The sequence below is a fragment of the Opisthorchis viverrini genome (assembly GCF_000715545.1).
Source record: "Opisthorchis viverrini unplaced genomic scaffold opera_v5_212, whole genome shotgun sequence".
Classification (NCBI taxonomy): Eukaryota; Metazoa; Platyhelminthes; class Trematoda; order Opisthorchiida; family Opisthorchiidae; genus Opisthorchis; species Opisthorchis viverrini.
This window is the reverse complement of record NW_008751870.1, coordinates 413,601-435,675: the sequence shown is the minus strand read 5'-3', so window position 1 is coordinate 435,675 and position 22,075 is coordinate 413,601. Positions and strand designations below refer to the sequence as shown.

At 43.6% G+C, this 22,075-nt stretch overlaps 2 protein-coding genes across 2 annotated transcripts in view; one reads left to right on the top strand and one right to left on the bottom strand.

Annotated features, from left to right (window-relative positions):
• Nucleotides 1-14,666, top strand: part of T265_14545 (hypothetical protein) — a gene marked incomplete at both ends in the record, with an annotated part of 20,531 nt that extends 5,865 nt beyond the window's left edge. Inside the window, 8 exons of the mRNA XM_009174141.1 lie at nucleotides 2,479-2,619; nucleotides 3,368-3,468; nucleotides 5,960-6,085; nucleotides 6,604-6,705; nucleotides 7,097-7,217; nucleotides 8,820-8,901; nucleotides 10,915-11,031; nucleotides 14,575-14,666. Of these exons, the coding sequence (XP_009172405.1) occupies nucleotides 2,479-2,619; nucleotides 3,368-3,468; nucleotides 5,960-6,085; nucleotides 6,604-6,705; nucleotides 7,097-7,217; nucleotides 8,820-8,901; nucleotides 10,915-11,031; nucleotides 14,575-14,666 (882 nt within the window). The remainder of the gene's footprint in view (nucleotides 1-2,478; nucleotides 2,620-3,367; nucleotides 3,469-5,959; nucleotides 6,086-6,603; nucleotides 6,706-7,096; nucleotides 7,218-8,819; nucleotides 8,902-10,914; nucleotides 11,032-14,574) is intronic.
• T265_08355 (hypothetical protein) overlaps nucleotides 1-22,075 on the bottom strand; it is a gene marked incomplete at both ends in the record, with an annotated part of 85,433 nt that overhangs the window by 40,183 nt on the left and 23,175 nt on the right. The window contains one exon of the mRNA XM_009174131.1: nucleotides 11,562-11,646. Within this exon, the coding sequence (XP_009172395.1) occupies nucleotides 11,562-11,646 (85 nt within the window). The remainder of the gene's footprint in view (nucleotides 1-11,561; nucleotides 11,647-22,075) is intronic.

The window sequence follows — 22,075 nt, the reverse complement described above, 5'->3', positions numbered from 1 at the left end:
ACCCACCCACCCACAAATCATCGGTGAACGAAACTGCGGCAGCTACAGCCATTGTACGACGAGTACGTGGTTATTACAGCTGACAATGACGATGATGATGATGCGATGTTCAGTAATTTCCACCACCTCGGCTATCAGCCGCTGTGTTGTAAATCACAGTTCCGTCTTAACACCTCCACGTTCACCAGATCTATTCTATGTCCCGTGTCTGAGGCATGTACCGCCATCCCTAATGACCAGACCAGCGTTTGGTATTCCTCAGTAACCACAAGAACCTTGAAACACTTCTGAAAATTCTTTCAGTTATCCGATTACATGATTTATAGTAATGTCCCGTGTCTGAGGCATGTACCGCCATCCCTAGGTTCGGTTCCAGCGTTTGGTATTCCTCAGTAACCACAAGAACCTTGAAACACTTCTGAAAATTCTTTCAGTTATCCGATTACATGACCTTTTTTATAGTAAAGCTTCTTTCCTTTGGCAACACACAGGGCAGATCGCTTTTAGCGTTATCTTTCAAAGTTTCGTTTATATGGTAATGTTTGGCTAAATAATTTATGTATTCAAATCCAGCATCAGGTGCTCACCAAACTGGGTGTTACAGTTGGAGTTTTCAGAGGTTCTGACTCTTATAGTAGTATATGTTTTTCAGCTGTTGGTGGTGGTAATGTAGCTACGGATGAGCATATGCGACAGCAGATCACACATTGCAGCTAATCAATCAGGAAACATTAGATGAGTAGTGTGTTACGTCTACCCATGTATCGTGCAAACTGAAACATAAGGTGACCTGGTGCAGAACATTTAGTTGCTTAAGGACATCATAAACGACAGATTCAGCTGGGTTCCAGGTAACCCTCCCGTGAAAACAAAATTGGTATGGAAATGAATGTATTTGTCTAGATATGTCCAACTTGATTTCAATTAGAACATAAGTTTATTGAAAACTTGGGGACTGTGCCTACTTGATGATCCCGAAGTAGAAGGGTGCGAACGTTCGAAGAGTTTTCAACAACCTTATGAGTAGTGCATTACGTCTAAATCCATATACTTATTTTCAGAATAAAATGGTGTTTACTGAAGACTCAACTGGAACTCAGTGTAATCACTCGCTTTTTTTACGCAAGCGGATTCTGTTGTGGGCTGCCCAATGACTTGAAATGTACTTATACGTATCACCATTACTGAGGATTTCGTACTGCAAGTAAAACCAATCTATGCTGGAAAGCTTAGAAGTATCCTTGTTGAGAGTCATCAGCAGTGCGCATCTCATAAATCTCCAGGGAGTTCCGAACCGGGGACCCCCTGGCTAGTAGATTGAATACTTAACCGTCTGGCCATGAGTGGCTGGTCAACACTATGACCAGCTCTTACTTAGACAGGATATAGGATAGAACAAGATATACGATAATGTTGCTTCTGACAGGACACCAATATGATGTTGCAATGAACAAACACATTCCACCCAGACATCAAGTTGAACCAACCAAACAACACACCTAACCTGCCAATCGAATCGAAGAGACTGGACAAACGGACAATATGAACACAAGCAACGAGGACCAGAGCACTACAGCCAACAACGGTAACAGTCTCTCCTGCAGCATTAATAAGCTACATGCGCTACAGTTACATGAGTTGCCGGGTAAACCGTAATAACTATCAAATATGCGACCAAGTTAACACCAGTTAAGCACATAAAGCCCGGTACAATTATCCGGGTGCAACAAATGTGCGTTCTAAACAGCTTGGATAACGTAGTCCACAACTATGTCCGGAGTAGTCTTGTCTTTGAAATGCGATGCCTTTCTCTACCAGCCTTTATTGAGAAGTAGAATATCTGAGCTATTGAGAACGTATATAAAAGTAACCATAACTATGGCCACCTACACTGCTCGCATCTTAAATAAGCCAACCTGAACAACACAGCCATACAGGGCAAGATGATTCGGCAAGGCACGGATTTGGCTGATTACCAATGACAGTAATATTCAGAAGGGGCTTTACACACCTTCCCAGCTTGACGAATGAGTCGATCAACAGGTGAAGCCAATCCATGCCCAGAATCAGAGGAGCACTGTACAGGTGTTCCATTCTTAGTGGAAATCATCATTAGTGTGCTTTTCACGAATCCGCAAGGAGATTCGAACTCAAAACCACCCAGCTAGTAGTTGAACTGGAAATTGCTCGGCAGTGAGCAGCTGGTCAGCATTGTGATTGGCTCTCACTTAGCATGTCGCCATTCATCCTACAGACACGGAATCCAAATCACATGATCACGTGCTGATTGTTGACCAGTCAGTTTCGAAACAAGTTCGACAAATTCGACCACATGATAAGCACGATTTGTGTGACCACAAACTGACCTTCTTGTTCCATTGAATTTAGGGCAAACTTTTAACCCAATTTCCAAATGACTCCCCGCGCAACTTGTAAGGGTTGTGTAGGTTATTGAACAAAATCTTTTTTAACTTTCAGATAAGCACAAACGCACTTGAGTCCCTACTGGTCCAGTTGGAAGTGGGCTACAGCAAATACAGTAACCCTTACCACAATCTTATGCATGCAGCAGATGTGATGCAAACTTGTCATATGATCATGCACTTGAACAATTTAAGGGTGAGTACTAATTTTAAGTGTGTTACTCGGTTTATTGCGGATGTATTTTGTAGTTTGAATATTTGGCTGTGCGTCGCGAGAATCTAAACAAGTAAGTAAACAAGTAAGCAAGACAGGTATAGATCATTTATCAAAGAGGGGACGGCAGCCCTGGTGAAGGCACCCGGTGAATATATACTAATATAATATATAATACACGGTATGTATTATACAATATAATCATCTAACTACAAGAGTGCTCAGCTTCAAATCTGGTGTACTAATTTATGCAACCGCGCCCTGTCTAGAATTGTGGTGTAAAATGTAGGGGTCTGAAGCTCAAAGATTTCAGAACTGCCCGAACTTGCATGTATAGTCACCATTTTAATTCAAAGGTGCCTCGAAGGCAAACTGAGTGAAAGGTGAACAGTCAGCCGACCGATGTCCGAACCTCAGCTTTTGTATAGATCGCTATCTGGAGTAAGGATCTGTGAAGAAAGGTTGGCTTAATTTCCACCTCAGGTTCACTGAAATAAGACGATGTTTAGATTGGCAACAAGTCTGATTGACCCATTTGTATGCCTTGTAATGGTCGACAGGACTGTGAAGCCGCTCAGTAGAAAAGATTAGCCCTGTTAGAACAATCTGACCCACCATAGCCCAAATAAATAATAAACGAAGCACACAAGGTAATTTGCTTGTTTTAAACTGGTGGAATTTGAGCATTTTTGTAAACAGGCAAACCAACTGTTCTGGTTTTTCTTAGCAGAATTGGTTGACAGATTTGGACGCCTTCGCGCTGTTGTTTGCGGCCGTCATTCACGACTATGAACATACAGGAACAACCAATAATTTCCACATTTCGACCGCGTAAGTTGGAAGAAGAATGTGCAATCTGTACTGTTTTAATAGATCTTAATGGCAGCTGGCCTGTCGGGCAGTAACTGTTTTTTTTTGTGAGAGAAAAGACTAGATTTGGGATCACCACACCTTGGATGCACTTTTATATCCGGTCAAGTTTTCGTGTGGAAATTCTTGCAATGGTTGGTTAATAACTGACATCCAATAGCAGCTGAACCATTATTAGAACATTTGCCTTTCTGTTCTTGCACAGTTTTCCGTACTGCCAGAGTAAAAAGCAGTAAGCATTGGACCTGCATTTTGATCAAGGTAGCGCGAGTGGATAAGCTATGGATCTCCGTTTTAACGGGTTCGAACCCCACGTGTACCTTAGAATCGCTTGCCAGTCCTGAGCGTCTGTGTACATTCTTTGGGTCTACATTCTCAGATTTTAACCCCGAGTGTCAGAAAACGAGGCCAGTATATTAATTCACCACTTCTCCACACTGAATGCCTGGATTATGATATCTGAACACGCGAGCGCATTCACAGTTGACCATGATCATTTTTATTGTAATAACGAAAATGATTGGGTTTATGGTGATGTTGATGGAACCTTCTGACTTGGTGCTACTTAATAGAACGCGATCAGACACATTTTCTCTTTGCGTAGTAATTATTTCTAGGAGTAACATGTAACGGGGCAATATAGCGACGTGTCCGTTTGACTAAACAATGAACATTCATCAAAGTTTCAAAGAAGATTGTATCTGATCAACGGGAACTCTCTTAAACAGAAAATAATCCTTGATGTGTATTAGTTTCTTAATGGATTGTTAAGAAAACCAATGTGGTCCCTTGTTTTCTCTTGATTTTTCTTGCGCACATGTTCGTTAAATTTATGCTCAACTTTAGTTATTTCGCCCGAAGACACTCGAAAAATCATGTCATACATTGGGCGAGACGAAATGATCTTAAGACCACTTCATAGGCTGATCCATAATCAGCCGACTGAGCCGCAGTCAGCAAGTGCAGTGCACAGGACCTCGACCACTATTGCTCCAGGGCCAGACGACAGTGTTCTCTGGTGCTGAGCGCAAGCCGATGAGTCAAGCTCTCGATTTAGGCAAAACAGTAGAACCAGAGAATAGTGAGTGGTTTACAGGGGGAGTATTAGTGCCTACGTAAATGCTGGACTAAGCACCGGAAGCATTGTAGCAAAAGCCACGCAATTACAAATTTCGACGAATTACTTCCGGACCGGATTGGGTTCGGAGGAACCCAGCCATACAGTAATGCAGAGCAAAAGTCGCCGGATTAAAACTACAGCGACTTGCCCCTTTGATGCCCGACTTGTCCAGGCATTGTGTTTGGAAGCACTATTTGATCGAGCTCCTTGATATAATTAAAATGGAGCACAGAGACAACGAGAGAGATGCTGTCATAAACTGAAGAAACTACTGCTCAGTGATGATAGGATGTGCTATTTAGATAGTCCATTTGGTCTGTTTTACTGCTAGTGTCTCAGGAGTTTGAAGGAGGTGAGTTTGAGTTTGGAGGTGAGCATACATAGCCATCCCCTTTCCCATGTATATTTTGGATTTCAAATCGGAAAAGTGATATCTTGGTATGACAACACTTTTATCCGGACCGCATCGCCGGCGAGTTCTTTGTCTAGCCAGTCTAAGTTCACCCTGCTGATCAGCCGCTCATATTTTAAAGGTTAAGTTTTCGAACTACTAACTGGGAGGTCGCGGGTTCGAACCTCCCAGGATTTCAGTAAGATGCACACTGCTGGTGATTCCAGATAAGGATGAAACAGCTGTACAGTTCTTCTGGACTCTCCAACATAGTTTGGGTTCGTTGATACGACGAAATCTCCATCACGAGTCATTTGATAACGGACGTGTAGAGCTGGCTACCGAGAAACTGCTTCAGAGTTATGAAAAGGTGAAGAAAATGACCCCAGCTTTATGTGGTAAACAGGCAGTTGGGAATAAATATAGTTTTCTCGTATTTGATCTCGGTCACTTTCGAGTTTCACTCTCAAGCCTCACTCACAAACCTCCGCAATAAATTTCATGTTATTGAATCGGTTAAAGGTTACCTCTGAATTTACCACTGTACTTTTTTTTATAATCTGTGCTAATTCGTTGCGAAACGTCGATGGATACCACAAGACCCATGAATATTCCTATTCTTCAGTGACGTTCAAAATTTTACATTACACGTGAAGTCAGCCAGATCCTGACGCATTGCAGTTAACCGGCAGGTCGGCGGACCACCAGAGATGATATCTATTTATTGATAAAGCAAAAAAAAGCCAAGAGTAACTGTTGATCTAGGCGCCAGACATACATGTACATGTATCCCCAATTTACTGTTTTATTCCGGCTGGTTGTAGTTTTCAGGAGTTTGTGAAGAGATATTCGAAGTAAGGTTTACAACCGTAAACAGCCAATCACATCACTGATCAGTTCAGACAGGAGCTTTATAATATTGGTCTGTTCGTTCTTAACAGATCCGAATTGGCCATCGTTTACAATGATCGAGGAGTACTTGAAAACCATCACGTGAGTGCCGTGTTCAGACTGATGCAACAAGACGAGTACAATATAGTGAACAACTTGGAACAAGCACAGTTCAAGTAAGTTGCCTGTTTCTGTGTAGACTCGATTGCAGATTCCGGTATGTGTGGCCGGTAAAATTCCAGAACTTTTGATTGGTTCTCCACAAAGAACCGATGACTAAGCATATAACTTTCATGTTACTCACTGCCCGCCTAGTGATTGCCCAGATTACTCGACAGTCTGCAGGGCCTCAAGCTTACCTAAAATAATCTAAAGGTCCTTATGACATCGACTAGCTCAGTCCCTGATGCACTGAATATTGCGAGTTGGTTAGCTGATTGGAGACGCTAGCTCTCCCAACGTTTCAAACCACTAAACTTGCTTCTTTTTACCAGTAACCATCGTTTCTTCACTGCCAAAATTTAGATCAGTTGAAATCTTCCCGAGCGTGAAACCGCTGCATCGATTCATCGTTCCTGTCGCTTGTTAACCAAGCGTGACCACGAGAGGCTGACTGATAGTCTGCACGTCTTTTGAAACTTCTTCCCAACTTTTATGCAACATAAATGTGATTTGTTCTCTTGCTCCTCTCTAGGGAATTCCGTCAAATGGTTATCGATATGGTCCTATGCACAGACATGTCTTTGCATTTTCAACAAATCAAGAACATGAAGACAATGATTACAATGCCTGAAGAGTAAGTAGTGCCCTAATTTCCGTATGCTGTTTTACTTTCAATACTAAATCAAGTAGGGTACATTCTAGGATATCTAGCGATGGGCAACATCGGTGCACTTTCGAAACAACATGCGAATAAGCAGACTAGCCATCCGCCCAGACCACATCCAATCAAAATTAAACATCCGAGGTCAACAGCCGCTTGAAAATCAGCACTCCGGGCGTGGCTTACTGAGCACAAATGTGGGCGATGGACTACGCGTCCTTTTGTAATATCTTCAGAACCACAGCACATTGCTGTCCTCGAGGCCTGCTGTACCTGAGGCTTAGGACCGACAGAAATCACCGAGTTAGCATATCATTTCTTCTGTTGGACTGACAACCCGCATTTTTACTATTTATTCTTGTAGTGTGGATAAAACCAAAGCGTTATCTCTCATAGTTCATTGCGCTGACATTGGACACCCGGCCAAAAAATGGTCTTTGCATGAACAATGGACCAACATGCTGTGTGAGGAATTCTTCCGACAAGTAAGTTGGTTCACGTTCGGTGTTTATTTGTGGTGGTGATGGAGAGAAAGTTGGTCATTTTCAGTCCTATTAGTGAAGCTCATGTATTCTGAAAAGCCAGAAAGCAATGTACAGCTGCTTCATCCTTATCAAGAAACATCAGTAGTGCGTATCTCACGAACTAAAACAGTTCCTTCTCCCACGGAACACAAGTCGGTGACTTAGTGTTGTATCGGACTGTTTGGACGAGTGTAAACGGACGTTTCTGGAGATATATATTTCATATGTGAATAAGTTCAGTTGGTATCCTTTGCTTTTCAAAGCAAGTTAAGCAGTGGAGCACTAATGCCTTATGACTGGTTACGCAAACAGATGAGTCAAAATGAGAAACAACCTGACATGATATGATACACTTACATGTAGGAAAGAAGGAATCGTGCGGTGTACATCCCGCAGTCCAAAAACTTGCCGGTTGTCTCATGGGCATTATTACAAACCTTTGTAGCCCTGAGGCCGTGAAATGTGCTAACATGTAGGGTACACCTGAGTTTACTTGCTTCCCACCTTGCATTCATGTGATGCCGTCTAAAGACAGCCCTATTCGTGCCGCGATATACTACACCAGAATACTCACATGAATTTAAGAATAGGATGCTTCAAACACGTCGACATAAATGCAAATTTAACAAACAAATAGATAAATAAAGCTTATTAAATATAGAATTCCTTCTCGATAATGCAATAAAAGCGTCAGAATACCTATCCGGCTAGCGTTATTCGTATTTGGTTTACTTCAAATGCAGACTACCAACTCTAAACAAACGAATTCTCCTATCCCCGTTTAATTCGTATTGTCAGCTTATTGATCACCAATGCTTCAATGTTCTAAATCTCTGGTAACCACAGCACTTACGTTGCCAATTGTTGGTGTTTTCATCAGATTCCACGCCAACGGCAGCCTTCAATTGGGCTCAATCATTGTTGTGACATTGAATTTTCTGTATCCCAAGTTTACTCACTCGCTGCTCATGCGACAGTACTGTGGCATAGAATAGTGTTCAGAATATTTTTCTTTCCACCGTAAATGAGAACACAACATTCTGGAACAGCGCAATGAAGGTTGTCAACTATGAACTCTTACGGTCGAAAGAAACAATATGCGTCACTGCTCCGTTTTTTCAGGTTCTACCAACTGCGAAATCTGGGCTAATTGATCCCCTCGCCTCGCTACTGACAAAACAGCAGTAGCACGTTTGGCGATCGAAATTAGTGTGCGCGCCTGACGTTAGGTGGTGCAAAGCCTCCTAGAAGACCACGCGGATCGCAGCAAAAATTCCCTGCCCTTATCATAAGTAATGAAAACTCTATATACAGCAGGCTAATGGTGGCTTGGTGGAGATAGAAGCAGATGCTCCTAAAGGGGTTCAACTGAAAAACCGCTTATTCCTTCTAACTGGAGTAATTCAACATGACTCGAATTGAAAAATTATGCTGCTGTGGATGGATTTTTAGGCTTTCCAAAGCACTTATTAGTGAAGTCGATATAGTGAGAGATTGAAAGGTGTACACCTCCATTTCGGTGAGGAAAGTTGGTATAAATTCCGTTTTGCATTCTGCTTACAGGGTGATCGAGAAAAAGAGCTCAACCTACCAATCTCTCCACTCTGCGATCGAAACACGGTTGTCGTACCCCAATCCCAACTTGGTGAGTCATCATTATTTGTCATTCAAACCCGTCATCCACTTCCCTAACCGATCAAGTAAGAGAGGGAACCATACGCAATTGGCTTTTCCTTAACCTTTACGGCAAATTAGTTCGGCTACCTACCTACAAACATTTTGTTCACCACCGTGTTTGAGTTTCCAAGACATTCGGTTGGCTAGTTTGGTTAGTTTGACCACTCAGCCCTCTCACTGGTGACACTATTGATAAGTCAGTGAGGAGGACACTGATCTAAGTCAATTGCAAAATGTTTGGGACCGATTGGGAAGTCATCGTTTCAGAGAGGTTTCGTAAACAATAAACCCACCGAATGTTTACCAAACCTCTCTGAAAGGAAATGGATCTTTTCACTGAGAAGTTCAAACCATAACGATCGCAATCTGGACACCATCCCTTCAGTAACGTTCTCAATAACAGTATACTGACAGAAAACCATTGCAACAAATAATCTACCTCCATTTCTGTCACAGGCTGCCTGACAAGGGGTTCAGCGCTGCGTGCATGCAAGAGTGTGACATCTAAAGGTACTATTGACTAGCCACAAGTGAGGATTTGGGTTTATGTTGGCTTGAAAGTTGGTCGGCAACACAGACGTAGTTGCTGAAGAGGGTACCAGAATATGGACAAGGAAGGGGCCAGAAAGTTCTCCCTTGCTATTCACTGCGAAGTTTACGGCGTTTCTGACTTACCTGAAAAATAACAATGGAGACAAAAGGCAGCAAAACACAACCTCTTCGCTCACCAGAATGGACTGAGTCATATTACTACTAGTGTGAGGAGATTTGGGTTTTTTTTGTGGAGGTTTCGTCCTGTAAGTGAATCCAACCTATACTGAAAAGCCCAGAAGCACTGTACAGCTTCTTCATCTTTATTGGAAATCATCAGCAGTGCACGTCTCACGAAACTCCGGAGTGTCGAACCAGCGACCTCTCAGCTGGTGGTTTGAACACTTAACCGTTCAGCCACGAGCAGCTGATTGAAGAATGAACGGCGCTATATCCTGTCTAAGGGCAAGTTGCTCACACTGCTGATTGGCCGCTCGTGGCCGAATGACTGAGTATCAAACTAATAGCCGGGAGTCGCGGGTTCGACGCTTTCCGGAGTTTCGTGAGATGTGCACATCTGATGATTCCCAATAAGGATGAAGCAGCTCTACGTTGCTTCTCGGCTTTTCAGTAGGGATTAGTTCCACTTACAGAACGAAATCTCCACCGAGTCATATACTGGGGATACCCGGGACTCAATCTGACCCACCCTGACTGAAAAAAGCAAGACTGGAGTGAGTAATAAAACAAGATGTTTGGCTTAAACGCATATGGAAACATCATAAATCACAGGAGAGCGTGGGCTCAGAAGTCCAAGAGAGTAATATGCAGTTGTACTTGTCTTCCATAGCATTACGGCCAGTGCGTCTCCTCAATTTGGAGTTTAGTGGTCGTTTTATAGAGAACCATTGTGAAGTATGTATGCACAACTTGGTGGTTCCAACAGACGATATTTTCTGTGCCAGTGCAGACAAACATCATCGGCAGCCTTGCACGATTTCAACAGCGATGCATTAACCACCATTCAAGAATGAAAAAGGAATCCTTGATAAACTGAGAAGGGTTTGTGGGCCTAAGTTAGAGAAGACGTGTTTATAAGGAGGACGATTAATAGCAGAGTGCTTGGGCAAAAACGTGTCTCACTTTCATGTCGCAGTGAAGTGCTACCACCCGGATTAACCCAGCATTTATTGCAAGCCTTAACTAAAACAAGTTCAGCATCCTATTGGTCCTGCCTGGAAGCAACGATTGGCTGACCACCTGGATCGGTTACTTATCGGCTACCACAAGGCACTTTCAAAGCTGCATCCATAGATAGTTCCACTGAAATATCTTCACAAAAGATCAACCTCAACAGAAATAAAGTTTAAAAATCACTGGTTCACAGTATAAAGTAACCATCACATTACAATTTCTACCTGATAAGACAATTTATCTTTGTATTGATCAGGTTTCATCGACTTCATTGTTGAACCAAGCTTCCAAGTTCTCGGTGACATGATTGAACGCATTATTACGCCTGCTACTCCTGAAGATGAAAAGTCTATAGATGTTCCCACGCCTCCCGGTAAGTTTAACGCATTCAGCTGGTAACGTTCGCAAAACTTAGTCATTTGGGTATTGTATTTCTTGGCATAAAACTGCTGCACAAGAGAGAGGTCACCCTTCCAAATTATGTAGTATTTGCAGACAAAATGTTTGGCTTATCAAACAGACCAAATTGGAAGGACCTGCTCAGAAAAGAATTGCTTGGCAAGTCGCATGAATACACGTCATTCATCACGTGACTTTGTGCTTTAGGAGTGCGATTTTATATCCCGTGCACGTGCGAGTTAATCACATTGCTAATAAGCCACTCGTCACCTTATTGCATAGTTTCCAAGTACCAAGCGGAAAATTGCGGGTTTAGTTTGTCGTGGGGGTTCATGTTCGGGTGCACTGATGCTGCCCAACAAGGACCAAGCTGCAATGCTACTCAACCTTTTAGCACCTACGGGATGGCATCTCGATGAATGATGTGTCAGGATAGTGTCATTTGACTTCAGCCGCTCTATCAGTAGACGCATTGACAATAGAGATCAGGTGTAAACTTCATACCTTTCACCTGGGCTGAATTCGACCTTGTTTGAGACCACCGGACGAAGATAATTTGACCACTGGATGAGACACCAGGGGCGACCGACTGATGAATAAAGAGAAAAATTGTACATTTTACCACCGTCCCTGTCCCCACAACCGGTTTTGCTCCTCTTGAAGTTGACCGATTACAGGCAATCTCCGAGTCTCCGTCAAACTTGCGAATTACTTTGGCCCAAAGTCTATGCGATTCGCAAAATGCACTCATTATGGTGGAAGGGTGATAAACATTCATTCTCAGATCAAGCCAATGTTAACAAGAGACTTTGATAAAATCCAGCTAACCATTTAGGTCTACCTGACCAACCCCAGCAGTTTTCATCAATCTTGTGTAGAAAAGTATACCTTAGCTTACTCCGAATTGGGCGGGAAATTAGTGGGCTCTGCTGAGAGTTAATTACAGATGATCAATTGAGTAAGAGAGAGAGATGGAGAAAAGTGAACGTGCAACTTAGTAAATTTCGCCGATTGCGCGAGATTTGGTGTTCAAGCATAACTTGGGAGACTCAAGACTGTGCCTACTTGATGAACCCCAAAAAGATCGAGCCTGGTGGTGAACTGTCAAACTTTTCAGTAAAATTCTGAGTAATATATTCCGTCAAGAAGGTTTTTTTCGTTTTTTTTTCATGATGACAAACACCAACCTCCATTTTTCTCGTGAAAACAGCAAACAATCAGAATTAGGCCGTCGGAGGGTTTTCAGTAAAGTCAAGAGTAGTATAGTCTCTTAGGACAGACATACCGCTCTGTTTGATGAAATTAAAGAAAACATAACGGTAGTTGTTTGGGTACGAATTCAGCTTTTGGTGCCCTGCTCAGGCAATTTGAAAACCAACGGCTAATATTCATTTGAACTGTGAGAAAAACACAGCAGAATTTGTGGTGGAAGTGCATCGACGTGCTTGAGGATGAGGGTCCACGAATTTGAATAAAACTCACTGAATCTCATGCTTGGATTGGTTCATGTTTTAATAGTCATCATAAATGTCTTAAGATCTGATAAAGGATCTCACAATACCTTTCTGACGACGGACCTACCATTTTTTGCTTATTTGGGGTCTTGGAATTCATGGGATTCATCCGTTCAGGAATAACTCCGTTTTCATCATTCTACCTTGCCGAAAAAGAACATTTTCACTTGCAACACAATACTCATAAGGTAGCTGAAAACATTTGAAAAGCCTTAGATCGGTTTTGCCTTTCTTGGGGCTTGTCAGGCAGATACGGTCCCCTAGTTCCCGTCAACTTATATCCCATCTGAATTCTCACGGAATTTGGGAACTACACTTACTTGCACACCAGTTTGGTCATGACGGGGAACCTAACAGAATCTCTCATTTGCAATATTCTTCAACTGTATTGAATCTAGCTCGATTTCACGATAATTCTCCATTCGTTTGCTTACTTCGGATTGGTTCATGTTTTAATAGTCATCATAAATGTCTTAAGATCTGATAAAGGATCTCACAATACCTTTCTGACGACGGACCTACCATTTTTTGCTTATTTGGGGTCTTGGAATTCATGGGATTCATCCGTTCAGGAATAACTCCGTTTTCATCATTCTACCTTGCCGAAAAAGAACATTTTCACTTGCAACACAATACTCATAAGGTAGCTGAAAACATTTGAAAAGCCTTAGATCGGTTTTGCCTTTCTTGGGGCTTGTCAGGCAGATACGGTCCCCTAGTTCCCGTCAACTTATATCCCATCTGAATTCTCACGGAATTTGGGAACTACACGTACTTGCACACCAGTTTGGTCATGACGGGGAACCTAACAGAATCTCTCATTTGCAATATTCTTCAACTGTATTGAATCTAGCTCGATTTCGCGATAATTCTCCACTCGTTTGCTTACTTCGTCCATGTACTTTTGATCTCCACTAGTTTTGTTCGTCTGTGCCCGCCACTTAACTTGCCACTAAGGCCGTCCTGTCTGACACCAGTGTGTTAGCATGTTCATCTCCCTGTGTGTGCGGCTGAGGCACTTACCCATGTGCGTTCGTGCTGAGCATGCGTTTGCTGAGCATGCACTGACAGGTCCACTCACGAGTGCAATTTGACCGCACCGCCAGTCTGATTCATGAAACCGTCGTCGGAAAGGACGACCACGACCCACACTAGCGAGCCAACAGATCACCCAAAGTGTGCGGATGTTGACACTGCAATGTAGCGGTCAGTGACGGACTTGTGCACTTGTTGACGCTACGACCGTGGACAAATGATGCTTGGTGCGTAAATTTGCTCACCCTAGTGAAAACAGCACCGCGGAATTTCGAACCCAATTCTTCCTTCTGACCATCGAACCTACGCATCACTCAAAGTTCCGTATCGGGAACCTCAGCAAACTGAATGCGTAGTATTTCAGTTGGTACGATTTTCGAGATATCTTGAAGGGCACTACTCACAAGGTTGCTAGAAACTCTTCGACAGTCTACGACCGGTTTCGCCCTTCTTGGAGTTCATCAAGTGGGCGCAGTCCCCGAGTTTCCGTCAACCTTACATTCTACTTGAACCAAAATTGGATGGAACTGCTGAACATTTCCAAAACTTCAGAAATGGGTGCTACGGTATAACTCTGAACATTTTCTCAGACAGTCACTGATAAATGAAACAGTCAAAAAAGTTTCAATTTGGCTTCATTCATAATGCGAAAAAAGCGATGCGAATGCTTTTTTCGACTCAGCTTCAGTCCTCGTTAAACTGCATGCTTGGGCAAAATCACCGTGCAAAGAGAATTGAGGTCTTGCTGTTTTAGGGCAAGCATAATCTACAAAACCGAGATTTAAGTCACTAGCATCTGTGTTGTTTAAACTTTTTATGCTGATCCATATTCATCCTCCACCCCGCTAAAAGTATGATCAGTTTTGAAGCTTAACACATGGGCGTTGATCTTAAATCCTAGCCAAGTCCTTTTTCCCAATTCAATCCTGTTCCTGTTGTGTTTCCGCGTTTACCCACATCCTTTGCAGTGCCGGTGGTTCCTCGACCCTGGGAGGAATGCTTCGATGAGAACAAGAAAGCCTGGGCCGCGCTGACGGCCGAAGCAAAATCCAAATCTTGACACAAACGACGCGCATCCTCCCCCTTTAACCGAAAACTACGACTGTCTGTTATTTTTGGCAAACTTTCTGTCTTATTCCAACCCATTAGCGAACTGATTACGGACTCATTCCCTGACACTTCCCACCCTCCAACCCTCGCCCACCTAACCCACTCACGAATAGCTTGGGTTGCCATGCTTTCAGTCAGTGCTGAACTGTCTGTCTGTCGGGCGCAGTAAATTGACCTAAGCTTACAAAACATAAATGATCAGTTTTTAGTCGCTCCTACCATTAGACCGAAAAATAAAAAGCTGACGGATTCACAGGTCACGTGTTGTCTTTTCCCATTGGTTGAAAGTGCTGAGGGAAACTAACGGTCTTGTCAGAAAATGAGGTAACGTTGTCAGTCGGGTATTTCAACAAGTGTTATCCCGAATGAAGTGAGGTGCCTAGGTTCCGACCAACTTGAGGGGTATGAACGGAAAGTGTTTCCAGGGGACCATTATAGTAGCATAAAACATTTCTCCGCTACTGTGGAGGCAACAGACCGTAATACCGAAGGTGTGTGCCGTATTACATTCGTCTTCAAACCGGAGTGAATTGTCCTGTGGCTGGCCAACACAGTGGGAAACAAAATCACAAAAACTCACATGTACACTCAGTCAAGGAAAAAATGCATTGGCTATGGGGGTAGCAGCAAATCCTTTGGCTTTTGGATTCATGCTCTTGTCGTCTTGTTGATGTCCTGTTGATCTTTATCCACAGAATTAAGAATCCGCCTTCCACGTCGACCTTTGCGTGTACTCGTTTTCGGTAGACCACAAAGGGTGGACGCAAACGCTCCCACTAAATCAAATTAACAAACTAAAGTAAATGTGAGCAGTGGTACAAGAGGCCATCCTACAATCAATAAGGCTTTCACGTTAATTCTCAGTCGAATTGAGCTCGGAGCTGTTCACACAGGCTGGATTTTTCGTGAAGTCGAGCTCATCCGCCTGGTCCTCAACTATGCTTGAGTACTTTCAAATAATCCTGAGTACAGTGTGAGATAACTGTTGTTTGTAGGTGTGATGACCAAACTTGAGTGTAGGAAATATGTTGTCAGTTGGTCAGATGTCTCTTGATCTGTCCCAAAAGCTTGGTAAATGACATTTCGCTGCCCTTCGAAAAGTCATCATCATTGCGCGGTCGAGTGGGTGAGTGTGCCCTCAAAGTTGGGCTTACTGGTAAGCCAGGCACTCGGTGCAGGATTTTGTGGGGTCGGGATATACCTATAGCAAGTGTGTTGTCAGTAGTGACGTTTGAAAAGTTAATATATTATTACTTAAACTTTTATCGCAAGGCACAACAACATAAGTGGTATTGTAATTGATACATATATATAAAATGTATATATATATATATATAATTACTGATGGTTACTGATGGCATCAGGTGACGCACACAAAGATCCGAAAAGACTGAAATCAACCTTCAAACCACCCTTACAAATGGCCTTCAATGACAGTAAAAGCAAGACCAATATGCTTTCAACCGCACCCCATTTTTAAAGGATTTACGTAACAAAACTGGTCACCGTACGGGCCACCACATTTCAATGAAATATTTTCGGGTGATACAAAATTGTCCTTGGAGAGGGTGGTTACTTGTGGGACGGTGGATGTTGCCACAACAATGTGCGGCAACATTGTTGCCGCACGTTTTCTGCACCTGGATAGTGAAATTTCATTTACGCTCAGGTTTTCTCCAAAAAATGCTATCTCAGTGGAACAGAAGTTTCTATATCGGTGGATAGATTGCTGGGCAACGTTTCGCTTTTGACACAAAAGCTTCCCTCGGCAAAGTGAATGAGTAAGTAGGTCGACTGGGTTTTAGGGCAGTCAGGGAACCAATCCGTGGGGTATTTTATGACTAGCCTACTTGATCAGTGCTGGGTGTTCAGTCTGATGTTCCTGTTTGTTGGTTAGTGGGGATGACTTACATTTACGATGGACTGGTTAGGGGCAGGGATTCGCCTTCACGTTGAACCCGGATTTTTCGTCCCTGCTTTATCAGTCTAGGACACTTTAATGGAAAATTCACCTTGAATTCGTTCACAGAGTTCGTTCACCTGTGTTGGTCAAAGGGTGGTTAACTGGATCTAACTCTACATGGATTTTGTACTTTTAGACCCAGACTATTTCGCTGATAACTGCACACCGCCCCGTGTCATCTCGACTGATCTAAGACCGCTCTCCACACTTCTGCAAGTTCTACTCCCCTATTCCATTTACGCTGGGATGTTTGGCGATTTCCACCGCCTCTGCCACCAGTAGCTGTGGGATGAATCTTAAACCCCGCCTCAGGATGTCCACAGATCTAATCTATCGTAAATGTTAGCCATCCACACTAACCAACGAACAGGAACATCAGACTGAACACCCAGCACTGATCAAGTAGGCTAGTCATAAAATACCCCACGGATTGGTTCCCTGACTGCCTTAAAACCCAGTCAACCTACTTACTCACTCACTTTGCCGAGGGAAGCTTTTGTGTCAAAAGCGAAACGTTGCCCAGCAATCAGTCCACCGATTGTGTAGCAAACCTCTCTGAAAAAATGAGTTCCCAATCGGTCCCAAGCATTGTCCATTTTCTATAGTTCGGCTTAGGCGAATCCTGCAGCCATCATATACTTCTGCAATTCTATGGCTCATGCATTTAATCGGTATATGATGTTCCAGCAAATGTTAAAATGTACAGTTAACCCCGTTTGCGTATATGAATTCCCCATGCATCCTAACGTTATGGCAGTTAAGCACGAATGCGCCGTCCACATGAAGCAATGTACGCTTTGAGCCGTTGTGCGGGGCGGCAAAAACGGCATCCAGCACCATAGATACACAACATCGGCAACCTTTCGGTAGTCCACTTATTTTTGTTTATGGCACTTAGCTACGATTAACGCAACCTTTACCTAGCATGAGTGCCGTCTTATATTACGGCAATACATTCCGTTGTCACGAGCGGTTCGGACGTGGCCACTACTAAATTAACTTTGTGTAAATTAGTTAATGGGCCTACACCGTTGTCAGGGTGGCCGAGCGGTCTAAGGCGCCAGACTCAAGGGTAAACCTTCTGGGTGTTCTGGTCCACGAATGTGGGCGTGGGTTCGAATCCCACCTCTGACACACTTTTCGCTGTTCTCACCGTCTCATTGGCGTAGGGTTCCATTGTTGGCTTTTTAAGCATCAGTGGACAAGGTAACTGGTAACTTCGACTGGCAGACCCGGTGCATAGAGGTTTCAAACGGAAAGTGGATGGTCGTGGACTAGTGTTGTGATCCGCTGTCGCGTCTGAACCCACCAAACAACGACACGCATTTCCAGGCCTTGATCAGAATGAATAGGCACTTTTGGATACGAAAAAATAAACACGCTACTCTCATCCCGGATTAAACCTGTTACCTGTGGAAGAAAAGATGCTCCCTCCAAACTCTGCTGAAAATTCCCGTACATGTTGACCGTTGAGACTGCTCGGAAACAGTTTATCGTTAGTTCGTCACATACAAATTGGACCTGCACGATAAATACCTCATCCTCGACTGTATATTTATAAACAGTTTCTAAACGGTTCCTTAGGTATCACTGATTTGTTTCAACAACACTCCCATCACATGCATGTAGAGACCGCGTGAGTCACCGGGGATTATATTTTAAAAAAGCATTACACCCTACGCAAAGACGGAGAGCGACTGGAACAAACACTCTAAAACGATATGGCAGTGCATATGAACAAAATTAAGGTTCTATTTATTATTAGATTCCCACGCAGCCTTTCATGAACTCCTCACAGGTAACAAAAATGAAGAACCTAAAAGTTGTGGTAATATAACCACAACCTTTTGGGTACTCATTTTTGACTTCAGCTGCTACCGGATTCGGGACCAACGAATGGAATGCTGGTGGTATGGCTCCGTTCCGGTTTGTGCGGTTGTGCAGAGGCAATTGCGTCACCCTTCCTGGATCATATCGCTTTGGGGTCACCACTCCGTTGAATCTTACCTGAGCTGTTGTTGTTAGGAGGCCTGAGATGCACCCAATGATTTGGACTTTCAGATAGAGTTCATTGATTTCGATCACTGCACATAATTTAAATAGGGTCTACTGGTTGCGTAGCCAGTGCTAAATCCCCCGGGTATTCACGATGACCCAAGTCAGAGACGTCGGTGTTGTTTCTGTCATCTCACGACTGGCCTTTTGTGGGAACTAAGACCTAGGAGCTCGGTAATTACAATTATCCGACTTAATCGTACCGGATAAGTCTCTAGCGAAGCGTAAACCAGGCAAGATTTGTCCAGATCTTCGATACAATGGAAGTTCCAACCACGCCCTGACTGTGCTTTATTGACCTTAATACGGGGTGTTACTACTGCTACTGGTGACGCACTAACAGATTGGCCCAAACTTGGTTCCGCAACTATATACTGTGCCCTAAGTAACTCAGGAGGAGTCGAACGGACAGAATAGGGTTACATATAATGCAAACGACACCACTCTGAGCTGTCTGAGGAGTTGCCGCGTGCGTCAAGGTCGAAAGTCACGAGTTAGCATGCACGGGATCAGGAAAATTTGATCCAAATAAACCAGTCTCTGAGACATATCCTGTTCTGAGGAAGTTGGCCAAGGGAAGAATGGCGAAAATCAGTATCGAATGCAGGTCTTTCGGACTTCACTTCGGTGCTTGGATGCATGCATGCATTGGATGTTTTAAGGGGTAAGCCGGATTAAAGCCGCTCACATGGGTCTATTTACGGAAAGCCATATAGGGTTACTGGAAGCCATCGCCCCCTTTATCTGATTTCGACAAAACGTACCTATGTATCTGGTCCTGGAATACAGGAATTAAACCGAAATTCGATTCTTTTGAATGTCGATACCTAACTAGGCCACGGCTGATAAAGTTTGCTCGCTGGAATCTGGAGAATGCGAATTCACACAGACATCGAATATTTTTACATAGACAACCTACTCATAAGTAGTCTGTATACTTACAAAAATCCACGGGCTAACTCGGTGTCATCGCTCGGCATGCAGCAAAGGTATTGAGGAAAATGTTGGTAGCTCAGGTAGCGTAGATGGTAGTTGGCCTGCCCAGCTCAGCTCAGCTAAGAAAACTATCGCTTTACATAAGTGAATACGAAGTCACCGGGAGTTCTGTACAGAAAATTCTCTACACACACCATTACGGGGTTTGTCCGGTATGAAGGACAACAATGGTCAAACTCACTCGTGTGTGGGGAATTCTATCCAAAAAGGACTTCAGCTTCACCATAAATCAGCATTGCTTGTCGCAATATGGTATCATTTGTGGAATTAATTGGTCTTGTTTTAATTACTTCATATGAAACAAGGCGGACGGAACCAAATGAGTGCATGTGAACACATTTACGCTGCAATGGGGTACTTGTTCTTTAATGCTGGGGTTTTCCACACCGTAGAACAGGGGGATTCGTGCGGCCGCAAAGCGTAATACACAATGCTCTTCGCCGTCATCCTTTAGGATGCTGTTGTTTGATATTCCTTTCGTTTGCCAAGCAGTACCACTTACCTGGCTAATGCGGCTATGGTGGGTGGACTCAGCTCATTGACACGGAACAAGTTTGAAGATATAGTTGTTCATCCAGGTGAAAAGCGGTCAGAGTTCATCGGTGCTCCAAGTAGTTTTCCTAGAGTTCAACTGATATTATTAACAGCGCAATTCAATTTAGAATAAAGCTCAATTTCGCTCAGTCACAGTTTGGCACGACCTGGTGAATTTACCGGGTCACATGCCGATGGTCTATCCATTCACTGTTCGTTGCAATTCAAGCCCTGAAGTCACTGACATGTCTACGTGGTCAGTTGGACAGAACATGCTTGTTCCGGCAGTGGTCATATGCGCACAACTTTACGGACTAGATAACCGGCGTAAACAATTTAAATTAGCTGATTTGTTCAAAGTCCTCTCATTCAAAAAGTTCTTCTTAGGGGAGTTTCATTGCGTTTATGGGTGTACGACAGAGTACGCCAGCTAATTTTTACTGAGAAACCAAACGAATGAAAGCGTCCATCGAATTTCTGAGACACACGAAAGTTCCATTCAATCTTAATCCGAACATCGCGTGATCTCGCTCACAAATCCTTGAGCGATGCATCACACAAATTCCAAGAAAAGATGTGACTGAACCTGAAGAGGGACACCAAAAGAAAAACAATACTTGAGTGATTGTTCCGAATATGCACACTACTATATTGAGTTTGTGCTTATCTGGGTTGGTTGCCTCACCTGACTGTACCCGTTCTGATATCGGTATAGTGACGTCGAATTTATTATTATTGTTGTTGTTATTTATTCATTTATTTATTTATTTATTCCCATGTTTCTATCCGAATGTTACCAAATGATGGACGGTACTGAATCGGGAATCTCTGCAACTGGCATGCAACGCGGGCAGCACCAAAAGGAGGAGCGTAGAGTTTACCAGATCCAACCAAAACCACAGCATGTACTGGCAGTGGTCATGTGGTTATGGATTAAATGGTTACTTCAGTAACCACCAATTAGCAGAACCATTCATACTTAAATTCTGAGCCCACGCTGCGATCATAAATACGCTTAAGTACGTGGATAAGTAAAGTATACTCATTTGCGTACCAATTTGGTTTTGAGGGGAGACTCGCCTGAAACCCAAGTGAATCGCCCCTTCATGATGTCTCTAAACAACTGAATGTGGATAAATGTTTCACAGTGGCTTTACACAAACTTGGAAGCGGTCTCACTGCAGCTGTGAAATCTTGCCCTGCCTATAGATAGTACCCCCTCTAAATGGAGGTTTCAACAAAGCTCTGCACGTTCGACCGGTGCATGTGTATAATGAACATGAGAGGCTGCACGTTATTGGTCACACAGCGGCAACCCCCCTGATCTTCTCTGGGGGGGGGGGGGGGGCATGGGGGCGAAGCTAGGCGAAACTTACGGACTCCTGGTAGGCTCTCTTCCTCAGGAAACGATGCACAGACATGAAGCTGAACGCTTATTGGTCGAGCTGATCGTCTATCGGCACGGTGGTTATGCCAACCAATGATCTAAAGGAGAGAGGCCTTTGAACGCGGGGTATTGAGACCAACCACGGAAGCCGGGTCTTGGCCCGCAGAGCGCATTGGTTCATGCCTACTCGTCCCTATAATCAGCTGTCAGTAACGCTGACACGCCGAAAGGGATGTTTGGTTGAGGGTTCCTAAAAATTTTGCGCTGTGTAAGTAGCATTTAGGGTTACCATTTCCGGAATTGAAAGTTGAAGCTAGGCGTTACGTCTTTGTAACACAAGGACCAAAAGTCGCCCGAACAGGGGCTCGAACCCTGGACCCTCAGATTAAAATCTGATGCTCCTACCGACTGAGCTATCCGGGCC